Source organism: Anomaloglossus baeobatrachus, chromosome 5 (assembly GCF_048569485.1).
Source record: "Anomaloglossus baeobatrachus isolate aAnoBae1 chromosome 5, aAnoBae1.hap1, whole genome shotgun sequence".
NCBI lineage: Eukaryota > Metazoa > Chordata > Amphibia > Anura > Aromobatidae > Anomaloglossus > Anomaloglossus baeobatrachus.
This window is the reverse complement of record NC_134357.1, coordinates 114,871,191-114,889,392: the sequence shown is the minus strand read 5'-3', so window position 1 is coordinate 114,889,392 and position 18,202 is coordinate 114,871,191. Positions and strand designations below refer to the sequence as shown.

The window sequence follows — 18,202 nt, the reverse complement described above, 5'->3', positions numbered from 1 at the left end:
GGATAAAATGTATATAAAAAATCCATAATATGTAAAAATTTGTGAAAAAATATCCAGCTGCCTTAATCTTTTCTATCACTAGTAATAGTGCTGAATACGGACCCAAAAACACTGTCCCGGCTGTATTTCCCAAAATGGACAACTAGATAGCGCTCAAATAAAAAATATATACAGATACCAATTAGGTGTATATAACAAACCTATAGAACCGTAGAAGCAGGGCGTAGCGAAGTGTACGTCTGGGTGAGAGGATTGCACCACATACAGCATCGGCCCAGGTAACTTGATGTACTACATGGCACAATCCTCTCACCCCGACGTACATTTCGCTACGCTCTGCTTCTACGGTTCTATAGGTTTGTTATATACACCTAATTGGTATCTGTATATATTTTTTATTTGAGCGACATCTAGTGGTCCATTTTGGGAAATACAGCCGGGACATAGTGTTTTTGGGTCCGTATTCAGCACTTTTACTAGTGATAGAATAGATTAAGGCAGCTGGATATTTTTTCACAAATTTTTACATATGGATTTTTCATAAACCTTTTATCCCTCAATATAATTGATTAATTTATTGTCTTCACATAAATAATTTATACATATTTTTTTTTATATATTCACTTTTTGAAAGGTATTCTTTTGTATTACTGTATGCAATTATTTATTTGCACTAAACCACGTTATATTATTATACCTTAAAAATTGTTGTAATTACAGAGGGAATAATCTATATTGATTTTTATATATCTTTATAATTTATTGTGGTAGTTCCAGTTTGCTGTTTTTATTAAGAACGATTTATAGCACAATATGTAATTTTGCACATTATGCCGCTATATCCCCTCATTTATTCTGTATACATCTGTTTTATATTTTCTGTATGTTTTTAATATTGTTTACAATAAAATTGATTACATTTTATCGGATTTTTTTGCTCCTAATTATTTAGAGGAATTACCTACTGAATTTTTCTAAAGCTTTTTTTTTTTTTTTATTCTATAAAAATTTGAACGGAAGTGTCCTTATGTATGTTCTGACCATAAAATTGCTAATCGTTCACACAGAGTAATGCAATCAGAATTTTGTGTCTAATATCTTGTGGGAATACAATCTTGTTTTATTGGTTGTATATTTAAATGACTTACAATTTATATAGTGGTGAGCAAAAATACAACAATCTAATACCCCAGCCCCGACATAATATTCTTGGACTTCCAGTATGGTATATGCATCGCAGTCATCTTGCATTAGCTTACTTCAGTGTAATTGCTGAATGTTGAAGTGTTTTTTCTTTTTCCATTCTATAAATTTGTTCAGAAAATTTCCACTTGCTATCTGGTCTGTAGCATATTTCAATTGTTGAAGTGGTTGAACACCTTTTGAGGACTTGGTTATTCCCATTTCCAAGATCTTATCCCAATACGTAGTAGGTACGTCCAATTAGAAATGTAGTATAGTTCTTTTGATATAGCCATATCACTTACCTCATATGCAACACCCTGCAGCCTAGATATCCATGGTTGTGTCCACCTATACGTATAGTGACAGTTACTTAGTTGCTCGTGATCGTAACCATTGATCCTAAGCTAAAATGCCCTGCACATGAGGTAAGAGACATGGCTGTATCAGAGAATTATACAACATTTGTAATTAGGGGTATTTGCTAATATTATTATACCTGCTACATATTGGGAAAAGATCTTGGAGGTGGGAATAACCATTTTAAAGTACAGTGCCTTGCGAAAGTATTCGGCCCCCTTGAATTTTTAAACCTTTTCTCACATTTCAAGCTTCAAACATAAAAGTTTAAAATAAGCAATACATTTTCGTTCAACTTCACAATTGTGTTCCACTTGTTGATTCTTCATCATAAAATTTTATTTTTTTTATCTTTGTTTGAAGCCTGATATTGGGAAAAGGTTGAAAAATTCAAGGGGGCCGAATACTTCGCAAGGCACTGTAAATGTATTTTTGGCAAAAAAAATATATTCTTGCAATCAGGTGTCATTAAAATGTTGCACGTTTTTGCCTTTAGCCTCTTTTCTGTAATGTCTATTGCTGGCTTAGTTGCAGAGTGAGTTAAAGAGGCACTCACATTTGTGTGTGTGTGTGTGTGTTGTGTGGTTTGTGTGTTAATAAACTCCCTGCTGCTCCCCGGAATCCAGCCTCGTTCTGCTTCGCTTGTCAGTGACGTCACCGCTATTGCGGCTAGCTAGATCGCTCTATATGTGAGCCAAGCCTTTTTTTTTTTTTTCCCCACTGTAAGCCTATGAAGTCTCCATAGACTTACATTGTAAAGGCTATTTCCAGGTCACACAGAGCGCAGTGTGACCCGGAGAGTCTGCAGAGCGGTGACGTCACTGAGAAGAGGAGCAGAACGACGCTGGATCCTGAAGAGAGCAACAGTTGGCGAGTATATTACTACATTCTCACTACACACCATATACACATACATCTCTTTTCACGCCCCATTAAACTAAAAATAAAGCTTATACTCATCGTATTAGGGATGCCGGCATTAAGTTCCCCAGGGCTCACGAGAAGTTGTTGCGTTACACGAGCCCACTCCCAATCACCACTGGCTTCACTGTCCTCTCCTTCAGACGTGTAAGTAACAGGAAGTGAGCTTCAGCCGTAGCTTATACTTCCTGTTGATTACTTATATGTTTGAAGGAGGGGACAGTGAAGCCGGTGGTGACTGGGCTCGTGTGACGTAACAACCTCGGTTGAGCCTCGAGAACACGAGTGCCATCATGAGAAGAGAGTATAAAACTTTTTTCTATTATTTTAATAAAGGCAAACCTAGGGAATGAGAAGGGGGTGTCCAAGTAGTGTACAACCCCTTTAACTGAGAATCCATCATTGAGCTGATACTGATAGTTAATGGGAGAGTTTGAAACTCTTCTTTTTTTTTTTTTTTTTTTTTTTTTTTCTTTTCTGCCGATTTATCACTACAAACACCATCAATGTTTAATAAAAATGGAATTTAAAGAGCTTGTAAACACTCAAATGGTGCAAATTGTTTTATGAAACCTAATTGAAAAAATGAATTTTTAGTCCTATAGACATACTTTTAAGTCAAGTAAATGTTCCCAAAAATGCACAATAGCGTGAAACCTTTAAAGTGTAATCGTCATGTTTATTTCATAAATTGTTAGCGCACATGAAAATAAGCAACCTTGTAATATATGTTATCAGACAAATCTGCTTCTCTCTCTGCCAGAATTGATCAGTCATTATCAAAATTCTCATTTCTGAGGTAAAATCTGTATTCAGTGAAGAATTTCGCATTACTGAGATAGGAGATGGCAGATGTTACTGGTGAAATTTATGAAATAAAAATTGAAACGCCGGTTATGCTATAAGTGATTCTTTAAAATAAACAAAGCCAAAATTGCAATTACATGAGTAAGGCCGAGTGTCCATGATCAGGGTTCACAGTGTTTTGGACGCAGCGTATTATCTCTATGTCCTAAACGCTGCGTTGTACAGTACAAGCACAGTGGATGGATTTATATAAATCTCCTGCACACTGTGTGTACGGCCCGCAGCGAAAATTGACCTGCGGTGTGGCTTCCCGAGCCACGGCGTATCCATTTACTGTTGTGAGGATATTGTTGAGAGGAAGAACAGGGTCACCGCAGCGCCCCAAACCCTGATCATGGGAAGCTGCAAGCTCCTATGGAGAACGCTCGAGACCTCGCAGGAGAGAACATGCTGCGTCCAGGACACTGAATATGGATGGTGGGCACGTAGCCTAAGGTTTCCCTTCGGTAAAGCTTTACATTTCATTATTACGAATATGTAAAAGTGTCACTTTTACCAATGTTTTTAAAATGATCTTGGAGATGGTTATAATTTTAGTGTGCCGATCATGCAAAATTGAGGTTTTGTTTTTTTTGTTTTTTTTTTATTGAAATAATGCATAGCTAGACCCCAAAATAATGTATTGCAAAATATATATATTTTTTTTTTCACAAAAAAAAAAATGCGATTTTGCTGCCTTGAAAGGATTCTAGTTTCCAGCTGGACTCAGGTCTGATCTTCCAGGTTGTATGATCCCAGTATACTAAGCAGCTTTCCCACAGTCTGTAGCAACTCTTGTAGTCAGAACGCAAGAGCTCCGTTTTTTATTATTAAAGGAGCTTTGTAGCATTAAAGCAACAACTGCTCAGTAAATCTATATATATAATTGCCTTATTCTGTCTGTCTGTCTGGCTCCAAAATTGTGTCCTTACGGTGACAACCGTCTGATTGGCTGCTGGCTCGGCCTGGCCCCGCCCCCACCCACGGAGTGGTCGCTCGCCTCGGCCTGGCCCCGCTCCCCCGCACGGATTGGCCACTCGCCCCGGCCCTCCGCACGCATCGCCAGACATAACCTTGCGCTGCTGGGATCGTGACGGAGCCGGTGAACGCTGGTAACCATTATACACATCGGGTAACTAAGGTCCCTTAGTTACCCGATGTGTATCATAGTTACCAGCGTACACCGGCTCCCCAGCGGCCTTGCCCCGCCCCGCCCCGCCCCCCCCCACGGATTGGTCACTCGCCTCGGCCTGGCCCCGCCCTCCGCATGGATTGGCCGCTTGCCCCGGCCCTCCGCACGCATCGCCAGACATAACCTTGCGCTGCTGGGATCATGACTGAGCCGGTGAACGCTGGTAACCATTATACACATCGGGTAACTAAGGTCCCTTAGTTACCCGATGTGTATCATAGTTACCAGCGTACACCGGCTCCCCAGCGGCCTTGCCCCGCCCCGCCCCCCCCCCCACGGATTGGTCACTCGCCTCGGCCTGGCCCCGCCCTCCGCATGGATTGGCCGCTTGCCCCGGCCCTCCGCACGCATCGCCAGACATAACCTTGCGCTGCTGGGATCATGACTGAGCCGGTGAACGCTGGTAACCATTATACACATCGGGTAACTAAGGTCCCTTAGTTACCCGATGTGTATCATAGTTACCAGCGTACACCGGCTCCCGGTATACATGTGCAGGGAGCCGGCATTATACTTCTCTCCCCCCAGGACTACTCCTCCTATTATAGTCCTCCTATTATACTCCTCTCTGAGTATAATAGGAGAACTATTATAGCATGGGGGATGGAGCACGATGGGGAGTGCGCAGCATGGGGGATGGAGCACGATGGGGTGCGCAGCATGGGGGATGGAGCACGATGGGGTGCGCAGCATGGGGGATGTAGCACGATGGGGGGTGCGCAGCATGGGGGATGTAGCACGATGGGGAGTGTGCAGCATGGGGGATGGAGCACGATGGGGGGTGCGCAGCTTAGGGGATGGAGCACGATGGGGGGTGAGCAGCAAGGGGGATGGAGCACGATGGGGTGCGCAGCATGGGGGATGTAGCACGATGGGGGGATGGAGCACGATTGGGGTGCGCAGCATGGGGGATGGAGCACGATGGGGGGTGGGCAGCATTGGGTATGGAGCACGATGGGGGGTGCACAGCATGGGGGATGGAGCACGATGGGGGGTGAGCAGCATGGGGGATGGAGCACGATGGGGGGTGAGCAGCATGGGGGATGGAGCACGATGGGGGGTGCGCAGCATGGGGGATGGAGCACGATTGGGGTGCGCAGCATGGGGGATGGAGCACGATGGGGGGGTGCACAGCATGGGGGATGGAGCACGATGGGGGGGGTGCGCAGCATGGGGGATGGAGCACGATGGGGATGCGCAGCATGGGGGATGGAGCACAATGGGGGGTGCGCAGCATGGGGGATGGAGCATGATGGGAGGGTGCGCAGCATGGGGGATGGAGCACGATGGGGGGTGCGCAGCATGGGGGATGGAGCACGATGGGGGGTGCACACCTCCCCCTAAAACACACACACACCACCACACACACACTGGGAACCACAAACACCGCCCTACACAGACACCCAACAATCAAACAGCGCGGCACACACAAATATACGCACATGCCGCACAACACACACATTGCACAAAACATACCTCCCACCAAAACACCCACACACCCCACACCCACACAAACCGCGCAACACACACAGCACTCCACAAACAACGCAACACACAAACAACACCGCTCTCACGCCCCCCATCCACACCCAGACAACACCCAGAACATGTACAGCGCCCTACACAAACACTTGGTAACTACACACAACAACATATATATATATATATATATATATATATATATATATATATATATATATATATATTATATTATATTTTTATATATATAGAATATATATATATAGAATATATATATATATGACAAAAATCATACATGAATTACACAATACGTAAATTCTAGAATACCCGATGCGTAGAATCGGGCCACCTTCTAGTATGTAATAATGTAACAGATAACTGCTGTTTAATGCTGCAGACGGCCCTTCTTTGTTCTTTACTCAAAACTGTGAGATCTTGCAATAATGTGCAAAATCTCCCATCCTGATTGCTTGATCATGGAGGGTTGTAGGAAGAAATTCAGAATGTTGAGATCCCACAACCCAAAAAAATCAGACTCCTGCTAGAGTAGGGTTCTTTCCGGGCAACAACATGGTGGTAGTTTTACTTTTTTTGTTTGTAAAAGGAATCTGTTTCCAAGTTTTGGTAACATAATCTGAGAGCAGTGTAATGTAGACACAGAAACCCTGATTCCAGTGATGTCACTTACTGGGCTGCTTGCTGTAGTTTTGATCAAATGATCTCCTGCTGATTAAACCATTATCAATAGAGGACTACCTTTCCTCCTGCTATGGATTTTTCCATATTCCTGAGCTCTGTATAACCAGGGGTGGGATTAAAATTTTTAACAGGTTCTCTGTAAACCCCACCCATTTGAAAACCACACCCATTCTGTAACCACACTCATTCTGTAACCACACCCATTCTGTAACCACACCCATTCTGTAACCACACCCATTTTGTTAGCCACACCCATTTTCACACTTTTCTCAACCAAAAAATACAAGTAATTTAAAGTAAAATCTCTTTCCCCCTTCTTACCCTTTTATACCTTCAGTCTCCAGACCAGCACCAGTTGTTCCAGTCACTGTTAGTTATATTGTATTAAGCGGATTTTCTACAATTTTTAAAAATGATTACTAAAGGAGCCCTGCTAAAATTGGAAACGATGACCTTCCCCATACAGATCTCATCCCATGTGGCTGCTTCTCCAGTGTAGATCCCATGCCATGTAGCTCCTTTCCCCTACAGATACCATCCCATATGGCTCCTTCTCCCCCTACAGATCCCATCCCATGTGGTCTCTTTCACTTTCAGATGCCATCCCATTATGGCTTCTTTCCCCTGCAGATCCCATCCCATTATGGCTTCTTTCCCCTGCAGATCCCATCCTATTATGGCCTCTTTCCCCTGCAGATCCCATCCTATTATGGCCTCTTTCCCCTGCAGATTCCATCCTGGCCTCTTTCCCCTGCAGATTCCATCCTGGCCTCTTTCCCCTGCAGATTCCATCCTGGCCTCTTTCCCCTGCAGATTCCATCCTGGCCTCTTTTTCCCCTGCAGATTCCATCCTGGCCTCTTTTTCCCCTGCAGATTCCATCCTGGCCTCTTTTTCCCCTGCAGATTCCATCCTGGCCTCTTTTCCCCTGCAGATTCCATCCTGGCCTCTTTTCCCCTGCAGATTCCATCCTGGCCTCTTTTCCCCTCCAGATTCCATCCTGGCCTCTTTTCCCCTGCAGATTCCATCCTGGCCTCTTTTCCCCTGCAGATTCCACCCTGGCCTCTTTTCCCCTGCAGATTCCATCCTGGCCTCTTTTCCCCTGCAGATTCCATCCTGGCCTCTTTTCCCCTGCAGATTCCACCCTGGCCTCTTTTCCCCTGCAGATTCCATCCTGGCCTCTTTTCCCCTGCAGATTCCATCCTGGCCTCTTTTCCCCTGCAGATTCCACCCTGGCCTCTTTTCCCCTGCAGATTCCACCCTGGCCTCTTTTCCCCTGCAGATTCCACCCTGGCCTCTTTTCCCCTGCAGATTCCACCCTGGCCTCTTTTCCCCTGCAGATTCCACCCTGGCCTCTTTTCCCCTGCAGATTCCACCCTGGCCTCTTTTCCCCTGCAGATTCCATCCTGGCCTCTTTTCCCCTGCAGATTCCATCCTGGCCTCTTTTCCCCTGCAGATTCCATCCTGGCCTCTTTTCCCCTGCAGATTCCATCCTGGCCTCTTTTCCCCTGCAGATTCCATCCTGGCCTCTTTTCCCCTGCAGATTCCATCCTGGCCTCTTTTCCCCTGCAGATTCCATCCTGGCCTCTTTTCCCCTGCAGATTCCATCCTGGCCTCTTTTCCCCTGCAGATTCCATCCTGGCCTCTTTCCCCCTGCAGATTCCATCCTGGCCTCTTTCCCCCTGCAGATTCCATCCTGGCCTCTTTTCCCCTGCAGATTCCATCCTGGCCTCTTTTCCCCTGCAGATTCCATCCTGGCTTCTTTTCCCCTGCAGATTCCATCCTGGCCTCTTTTCCCCTGCAGATTCCATCCTGGCTTCTTTTCCCCTGCAGATTCCATCCTGGCCTCTTTTCCCCTGCAGATTCCATCCTGGCCTCTTTTCCCCTGCAGATTCCATCCTGGCCTCTTTTCCCCTGCAGATTCCATCCTGGCCTCTTTTCCCCTGCAGATTCCATCCTGGCCTCTTTTCCCCTGCAGATTCTATCCTGGCCTCTTTTCCCCTGCAGATTCTATCCTGGCCTCTTTTCCCCTGCAGATTCTATCCTGGCCTCTTTTCCCCTGCAGATTCCATCCTGGCCTCTTTTCCCCTGCAGATTCCATCCTGGCCTCTTTTCCCCTGCAGATTCCATCCTGGCCTCTTTTCCCCTGCAGATTCCATCCTGGCCTCTTTTCCCCTGCAGATTCCATCCTGGCCTCTTTTCCCCTGCAGATTCCATCCTGGCCTCTTTTCCCCTGCAGATTCCATCCTGGCCTCTTTCCCCTGCAGATCGCATCCTGGCCTCTTTCCCCTGCAGATCCCATCCCGTTATGGCCTCTTTCCCCTGCAGATCCCATCCCGTTATGGCTCCTTTTCCCATATAGTTCCCATCTTATGCGGCTCCTTTCCCTTGCATGATTCTGGTCTCCCTGCATCTTCGGTTCACTGAGCGCTTATCTGCTCCAAGCACCTGCGGCCCCTCCTCTGTCTTCCGTCCTCCTCCGTAGCACTCTGCAGGAGCACTGACGCTGGCAGGCGGCAGCAGGATGAGCAACCTCCCTACGCTGCCGTGACCTCTGCAGTATCAGCTTGTCGTTGCACGCTAGGTTAGGGAGCAGACAGGCTCCACTGAACATAGAAGTTAGGCGCGTATGGGGATTCATTTGTGTTCGTTTCTTAAAGACACTAACACTAACACTAACACAAGTGAATACAGAGAACCGGATCGCTGGAGCAGTTTCTTGCCGCTTCAGGGAACCGGCTGCTTTTTTAAAAACCAGTTTGCCCGAACCTGATGAATCCCACCACTGTGTATAACCCCACCCACACCACTGATTGGCCACATTCTGCCTATGTACACAAAAAGCTGCCAATCAGTGATGTGGGCAGGGTTTATACAGAGCTCAGCATTCAGAGAACTGGAAGATCTACAGCAGATATAAAGATTTATCAAAACTGCAGCAGGCAGCCCAGTAAGTGATGCATTGCTAGAATCGGGATCTCTTATCAGGGTAGCAAAAACTTTGTGATCGATTTTTGCCTTTAAATGAATATTTAGAATAAGTAATAATTTTGGAGCTAACTGCGAATATTTTTTAAAAAAATGCATGTAATCTGTAACATAAGGAAATACTGATTTTCAAAAGGTTAAATGCAAGATTTTTGGGGACTTAAGGTACTAATTAGCACTTTCCTCCTACTGCATTTTCTTAGGACGTAAACCAGGGATTACCTGAGGTAAGATTAGGAATTTGCTTTGTTTTCCCTCCCGTATTCATATAACCTAAACTCATCGTATTTGTGTCACATTCAAATCCATCTTATAAATGTGCTGCTTATAGTTCTTACATAAAAGCATTTTGTCATATGCTCGTTCAACATCAAAGAACGAGATTACATTTGTTAAAAAAAATTAACAGGTTTTTTGGGTTGTTGTTTGTTTTTTTTTTTTTCTTTTTTGTTAATGCTTATTAATTAGTCTATGCTCATTAAATTATTTTTCACTTTGTATCTTTGCTAAACAATTTGAACCCCTATGTGGCAAGATATGTCAGGTGAAACATTGTACAGCCCACAGTCCAAATAAGTGTTGTTTCTTCAATATCCCAAATAATACAGTAAATGACAATTCAGCAGGTCCTTTCACCTGCCAGAGCGGTGATTATTAGGTTGTTTTTTGGTTTTTTTCGTACGCTCTGTAAAATCTGTTTCTTGTTAGTTGTCTTCATTGTAGGAGACAAAACCATGGGAAAAGAAAAAAGACTGATGGCACTTCCTTAGAAAGTACCATCAGTCTTTTTTCTTAGATTATAGGGTCATGCGTTCTGATTGAGCATTTCTGCTCTTCAGCCTTAGGTGATTTTAATTCCCTATTAGAAGATTCCTATCCCCCCCCATAAATTGTAAGGTTTTTTTTTTAACCCAAAGAGAAGCATTAGTTTAATGGGGACCCAGCAATAAAAGGTCGCCTTGGCAGGTTTCTGTTGGGCTCACATGAAACTGGCCATTTTTGTGTGCCAAGTATCTAAATTTTTACATGTTTTCCATAGCAGTAATGCATATTTATATTCCTATATTCATTGTTTAAATATCTTAGTATTACAGAGTGCAGCTTTCTCTTTTTCTTGTTACTAAGAACCATGGGATAGTCTGCTGACACCTGTTACATAGAAATAAAACTGTCTCCTCCCCAGCAGACTATACCTGGTCTGTCAGCATATGGCCTCCTCAGTTTAGTGAGAAGGATATAAAGAATTATATCGTTAAGTAAAAGGGAATTATAGTGCACCCTCAAGATAAGAACAGCGTAAATATATACTATACTCTGCCCTGGTCAGACCACCTGGAATACGGTGTACAGTTCTGGGCGCCCCAATTCAAGAAAGGCCGATATATTGGAGCAAGTCCAGAGAAGAGCAACCAAGATGGTAGAAGGTCTGCAAACCATGTCGTATCAAGAATGGCTAAGGCCCGTTTCACACGTCCAACATTTTGCCGGATCCAGCACGCATGCAGTACAGTGGAAGCACAACACCATGCGGACAAATACGGTCGTGCATGAAGCACACAACCGCATGGTGTTGCACTTCCAGTGTAAATGAATGTACTGCATGCGTGCTGGATCTGGCATCCGGTGAAATGCCGGATGTGTGAAACGGGCCTTCAAGAACTAGGGATGTTTAGTTTGAAAAAGAGAAGGCTGAGAGGAGACTTAATAGCTGTCTACAAATATTTGAAAGGTAGTCACAGTGCAGAGAAAACTACCCTATTCTCATTAGCACAAGGAAGTACAAGAAGCAGTGGGATGAAACTTAAAGGAAGGTGATTCAGATTAGACATTAGGAAAAACTGGTGGTGAGCGCTCCATCAATAGAAATCTTCAAGCGGAAATTGGATAAACGTATAGCTGGGATGATTTGGGAAAGCCTGCACTCGCAGGGGGTTGGACCCGATGGCCCTTGAGGTCCCTTCCAACTCTACCATTCTATGATTCTACACTCCCACCTGGGCAACCAAGAAAGAGAGCTGTGTCACCCAATGAAGACTAATGAGAAACAACTTACACTGAGTAACAAAGATCTACTTTTCTTTGTTGCTTCATTAGGGGACACAGAACCATGGGATGTCCTAAAGCTGTCCCTAGGGTAGGGAAAGGAAAAGTAAATATTCTGTTGAAATAATAGAACCTACTGGTGAGCCTTAAGCAGAGGCTTGAGCTACTACTGCCTTCAGAAACTTTCTGCTCAACTTGCATCTGCCGAAGCAAAGGTGTGAAACCTGTTAACGTTTTTTTTATAAAAAAGTATGAACTGATGCCTATGTTGCTGCTTTACAGAACTGCAGGGTCGAAGCCCAGTAACGGACCACTCACGAAGCTCCCACCGCCCGTGTAGAATGTGCTCTGATACTAAAGGGAGCGCCCTTTACTTTGACTTATTAATCTGAATAATGGTTGATTTGATCTTGCTAGAAATAGGGGGTAAAGCCACTTCAAAGCGACTATGTGGCCTACAGAGCAGGACAAATAGAGAATCAGACGACCTAACTGAGGCGGTGGCTGACAGGTAGCAATATATGGCACTGACCACATCCAGATTGTGCAGTCTCTCCTCAATCAGGTGAAACAGACTGGGCAAAAAGAAGGCAAGACATTGTCTTTATTAAGCTAAAAGGCCGAGATGAACATTGTGAGAAATGTCATGCGTCAGCAGTCTTATCCTGGTGAAGAACAAGGTAGCGAGCATGGTTAGAAAGTGCCACCACCTCTGAAACCCTTCTGATGCAAGTGATGGCTATATGAAAGCCATCTTACAAGACAGTAGAAGCACCAAGATCGCTGGACTCAAAGGGGGGAAACTGCAGAGCCTCCAAAACTAGATTAAGATCGCAGCAATTGAAAGTGGTCAATAAGGAGGCTTGATATTCTCCATTCCCTGGAGAAAAGCCTTTATTTGTGGCTCTGCTCCTAAGTTGTTCTGAAACTAGATAGCCCTGTTGGAAACCTGACCCTTAAGGGAGTTCAGCATTATCCCTGCCTCCAACCCAGTGTTCAAAAAGGAGATCAGTAACTGCAAAGATAATGACATTTGAAAAGTATTAGTACACTTACAAGAAAAAAAGAATGCCTTCTAAGTGCGGTGGTAAATACATCGCGAAAAGTGTTTAAATTTCCTGATCATATCTGAATGACTTCCGAGAGACCTGACTTTCTCAAAACCGCTGCTTCAACAATCATGCCATTAACCCCTTCAGCCCCCAGCCTGTTTTCACCTTAAAGACCCGGCCATTTTTTTACATTTCTGACCAGTGTCACTTTGACAGGTTATAACTCTGGAACGCTTCAACGGATCCTGGCGATTCTGAGATTGTTTTTTCGTGACATATTGTACTTCATGTCAATGGTAAATTTAGGCCGATATTTTTTGCGTTTGTGTGAAAAGTTTGGAAATTTGGCGAACATTTTGAAAATTTCGCAATTTTCAAAATTTGAAATTTTATGCCCATAAATCTGAGAGATATGTCACACAAAATAGTTACTATGTAACATTTCCCACTTGTCTACTTTACACCAGCGCAATTTTCGAAACAAATTTTTTTCCGTTAGGAAGTTAGAAGGGGTCAAAGTTCATCAGCAATTTTTCATTTTTCCAACAAAATTTACAAAAAAAATTTTTTAGGTACCACATCACATTTGGAGTGACTTTGAGAGGCCTAGGTGACAGAAAATACCCAAAAGTGACCCCATTCTAAAATCTGCACTCCTCACACTGCTCAAAACCACATCTAAGAAGTTTATTAACCCTTTAGGAGCTTTACAGCAACCAAAGCAATGTGGAAGGAAAATATGAAAATTTTACTTTTTTACACAAAAATGTTACTTTAGCCATAAAATTTAGCATTTTCACAAGGGTATCAGGAAAAATGCACCATAAAATTAATTGTGCAATTTCTCCTGAGTACACCGATATCTCATATGTGGGGGAAATCAATTGTTTTGGCGCACGGCAAGGCTCGGAAGAGAAGGAGCATCATTTGAATTTTTGAAAGCAAAATTGTCTGGAATAATTAGCAGATGTGATGTTGCGTTTGGAGACCCCCTGAGGTTCCTAAACAATGGAGCTCCCCCACAAGTGACCCCATTTTGGAAACTAGACCCCTCATGGAATTTATCTAGATGTTTATTGAGCACTTTGAACCTCTGGGGGCTTCACAAAAGTTAATAACTTTGAGCAATGAAAATAAAAAAAAAAAAATTACCACGAAATTGTTACTTCAACCAGGTAGCTTTTTTTTCACAAGGGTATCAGGAAAAATTGCAACATAAAATGTATTGTGCATTTTCTCCTGAGTACACAGATAACTCATATGTGGTGGAAATCAAATGTTTGGGCGCGCAGCAGGGCTCGGAACGCAAGGTGCGACAATTGACTTTTCAAACGCAAAATTGTCTGGAATCGTTAGTGGATGCCATGTTGTGTTTGGAGACCCCCTGAGGTGCCTAAACAATGGAGCTCCCCCACAAGTGACCCCATTTTGGAAACTAGACCCCTCATTGAATTTATCTAGATGTTTACTGAACACTTTGAACCCCTGGAGGCTTCACAAAAGTTAAGAACGTTCAGCCGTGAAAATATATATATTTTTTTTTTACCATGAAATTGTTATTTCAACCAGGTAGCTTTTTTTTCCACAAGGGTATCAGGAAAAAATGCACCATACAATGTATTGTGCAATTTCTCCTGAGTACACAGATACCTCATATGTGGTGGAAAGTAATTGTCTGGGCACACAGCGGGGCTCAGAAGAGAAGGAGCGCCATTTCACAGCAAAATTGGTTGGAATTATTAGCGTACGCCATGTTGCCTTTGGAGACCCCCTGAGGTGCCTAAACAATGGAGCTCCCTCACAAGTGACCTCATTTTGGAAACTAAACCCCCATGGCATAAATCTACATGGGTAATGAGCACTTTGAACCCTCACGTGCTTCATACATTGAGGCATAAAAACAAAAAAGTACTTTTTTTTTTTTTCCACAATGTTATTTTAGGCTCCATTTTTTAATTTGTACAGGGGTAACAGGATAAAGTGGACCGCAAAATTTGTTGGGCAATTTGTTCTGAGTACGCTGATACCTCATATGTGGCAGAAAAACACTGTTTGGGCGCACGGCAGAGCTCCAGAGGAAAGGAGCGTCATTTGACTTTTTAAATGGAAAATTAGCTGGAATCGTTAGCCGCACCATGTCGCGTTTGGAGATCCCCCTGATATGCCCAAACAGTGGAGCTCCCCCACATGTGACCCCATGTTGGAAACTAGACCTCCCCCCCCCCAATACAAATAAATATTAGTTTGGCATAATAAAAAAATACAGACGTCAGTAAAAAAAAAAAAAATATATGCACCTGCAACTGACACTAAGGCAAGTGCCACACGTAAGAGCAATGCACAAATCTCGCATCGCATCACCAGACACAGCCGCACACTCCTGTCTGGAAGAGAGCGACCGTGCCGGATGATGCGGTGTGAGACTCGAGCATCGCTCTCATGTGTGGCACTGGGCTGACCCTTACAATATTCAGTAAAAAATACTGTAGTTGATTATTACTACAGTATAATTTTACTGGCCCTAAACTAAGTTTATTTGTATTTCTTTCTTAGTTTACAGAAAAAAAAATTAGGACAAACGCACAGATGTACTGCAAAAAGGGGGGGACTAGGTGGGATGGAAAAAAGATGGATGGAGGATAGAAGAGGGCGCAACGGATGCAGGAGCGGCGGAGGATGGGTGAGGGGCCACGGCGGAGGATTGGTGAGGGGGCACGTCGGAGGATGGGAGGGCGTGGCGGATGGAGGAGCGGTTGAGGATGGGTGAGGGCACAACGGATGCAGGAGTGGCGGAGGAAGGGGGGGCGAGGGGAAGGGTGGAAGGGGAGTGGGAGGTGAGATTGGGGATAGCTACCTTACAGAATGCATCTAGGCAGCAGGATTGCAGCAGATCCGGGAGGGGGGAAGAGGGGGCAGAGGATTAAGGGGATGAGAGAGAGCAGGCAGCAGATAAGGGAGGGGGCAGAGGCTGATGGGGGAGTGAGGTGGCAGATGCAAGGGTGCAGAGGCTGATTGGGGAGTGAGGTGGCAGATGCAGGGGCGCAGAGGCTGATTGGGGAGTGAGGTGGCAGATGCAGGGGCGCAGAGGCTGATGGGGGAGTGAGGTGGCAGATGCAGGGGCGCAGAGGCTGATGGGGGAGTGTGGCGACTGATGCAGGGGCGGTGGAGCGGCTGATGGGGAGAGTGGAGCGGCAGATGTTGGGGAGAGTGGAGCGGCAGATGTTGGGGAGAGTGGAGCGGCAGATGTTGGGGAGAGTGGAGCGGCAGATGTTGGGGAGAGTGGAGCGGCAGATGTTGGGGAGAGTGGAGCGGCAGATGTTGGGGAGAGTGGGGCGGCAGATGTTGGGGAGAGTGGAGCGGCAGATGTTGGGGAGAGTGGAGCGGCAGATGCTGGGGAGTGCAGCGGCAGATGCTGGGGAGTGCAGCGGCAGATGCTGGGGAGTGCAGCGGCAGATGCTGGGGAGTGCAGCGGCAGATGCAGGGGAGAGTGGAGCGGCAGATGCAGGGGAGAGTGGAGCGGCAGATGCTGGGGCGGTGGAGCGGCAGATGCTGGGGCGGTGGAGCGGCAGATGTAGGGGCGGTGGAGCGGCAGATGGGGAGAGAGCAGTGGCTGATGGGGAGAGGGGAGCGGCAGATGCTGGGGCGGTGGAGCGGCAGATGCTGGGGCGGTGGAGCGGCAGATGCTGGGGCGGTGGAGCGGCAGATGGGGAGAGAGCAGTGACTGATGGGGAGAGGGGAGCGGCAGATGCTGGGGCGGTGGAGCGGCAGATGGGGAGAGAGCAGTGACTGATGGGGAGAGGGGAGCGGCAGATGCTGGGGCGGTGGAGCAGCAGATGGGGCGAGAGCAGTGACTGATGGGGAGCGGCAGATGCTGGGCGGTGGAGCAGCAGATGGGGCGAGAGCAGTGACTGATGGGGAGAGGGGAGCGGCAGATGCTGGGGCGGTGGAGCAGCAGATGGGGCGACAGCAGTGACTGATGGGGAGAGGGGACAGCAGATGCTGGGCGGTGAGCAGCAGATGGGGCGACAGCAGTGACTGATGGGGAGAGGGGACGGCAGATGCTGGGCGGTGGAGCAGCAGATGGGGCGACAGCAGTGACTGATGGGGAGAGGGGACGGCAGATGCTGGGCGGTGAGCAGCAGATGGGGCGACAGCAGTGACTGATGGGGAGAGGGGACGGCAGATGCTGGGCGGTGGAGCAGCAGATGGGGCGACAGCAGTGACTGATGGGGAGAGGGGACGGCAGATGCTGGGCGGTGAGCAGCAGATGGGGCGACAGCAGTGACTGAAGGGGAGAGGGGACGGCAGATGCTGGGCGGTGGAGCAGCAGATGGGGCGACAGCAGTGACTGATGGGGAGAGGGGACGGCAGATGCTGGGCGGTGAGCAGCAGATGGGGCGACAGCAGTGACTGATGGGGAGAGGGGACGGCAGATGCTGGGCGGTGGAGCAGCAGATGGGGCGACAGCAGTGACTGATGGGGAGAGGGGACGGCAGATGCTGGGCGGTGGAGCAGCAGATGGGGCGACAGCAGTGACTGATGGGGAGAGGGGACGGCAGATGCTGGGCGGTGAGCAGCAGATGGGGCGACAGCAGTGACTGATGGGGAGAGGGGACGGCAGATGCTGGGCGGTGGAGCAGCAGATGGGGCGACAGCAGTGACTGATGGGGAGAGGGGACGGCAGATGCTGGGCGGTGAGCAGCAGATGGGGCGACAGCAGTGACTGATGGGGAGAGGGGACGGCAGATGCTGGGCGGTGGAGCAGCAGATGGGGCGACAGCAGTGACTGATGGGGAGAGGGGACGGCAGATGCTGGGCGGTGAGCAGCAGATGGGGCGACAGCAGTGACTGATGGGGAGAGGGGACGGCAGATGCTGGGCGGTGGAGCAGCAGATGGGGCGACAGCAGTGACTGATGGGGAGAGGGGACGGCAGATGCTGGGCGGTGAGCAGCAGATGGGGCGACAGCAGTGACTGATGGGGAGAGGGGACGGCAGATGCTGGGCGGTGGAGCAGCAGATGGGGCGACAGCAGTGACTGATGGGGAGAGGGGATGGCAGATGCTGGGCGGTGAGCAGCAGATGGGGCGACAGCAGTGACTGATGGGGAGAGGGGACGGCAGATGCTGGGCGGTGGAGCAGCAGATGGGGCGACAGCAGTGACTGATGGGGAGAGGGGACGGCAGATGCTGGGCGGTGAGCAGCAGATGGGGCGACAGCAGTGACTGATGGGGAGAGGGGACGGCAGATGCTGGGCGGTGGAGCAGCAGATGGGGCGACAGCAGTGACTGATGGGGAGAGGGGACGGCAGATGCTGGGCGGTGAGCAGCAGATGGGGCGACAGCAGTGACTGATGGGGAGAGGGGACGGCAGATGCTGGGCGGTGGAGCAGCAGATGGGGCGACAGCAGTGACTGATGGGGAGAGGGGACGGCAGATGCTGGG

The 18,202-nt window shown here is 47.2% G+C and overlaps 1 protein-coding gene across 3 annotated transcripts in view; it reads left to right on the top strand.

The window, feature by feature from the left end:
• The window catches only part of HERC4 (HECT and RLD domain containing E3 ubiquitin protein ligase 4), a 144,405-nt gene that overhangs the window by 83,856 nt on the left and 42,347 nt on the right, over positions 1 to 18,202 (top strand). For 2 of the 3 annotated variants that reach the window (XM_075348782.1, XM_075348784.1), the window contains exon 16: positions 9,869 to 9,892. The exons of the other annotated variant lie outside the window; for it this stretch is intronic. In XM_075348782.1, coding sequence (XP_075204897.1) covers positions 9,869 to 9,892 — 24 coding nt within the window. The remainder of the gene's footprint in view (positions 1 to 9,868; positions 9,893 to 18,202) is intronic. 3 annotated transcript variants of the gene reach the window in all.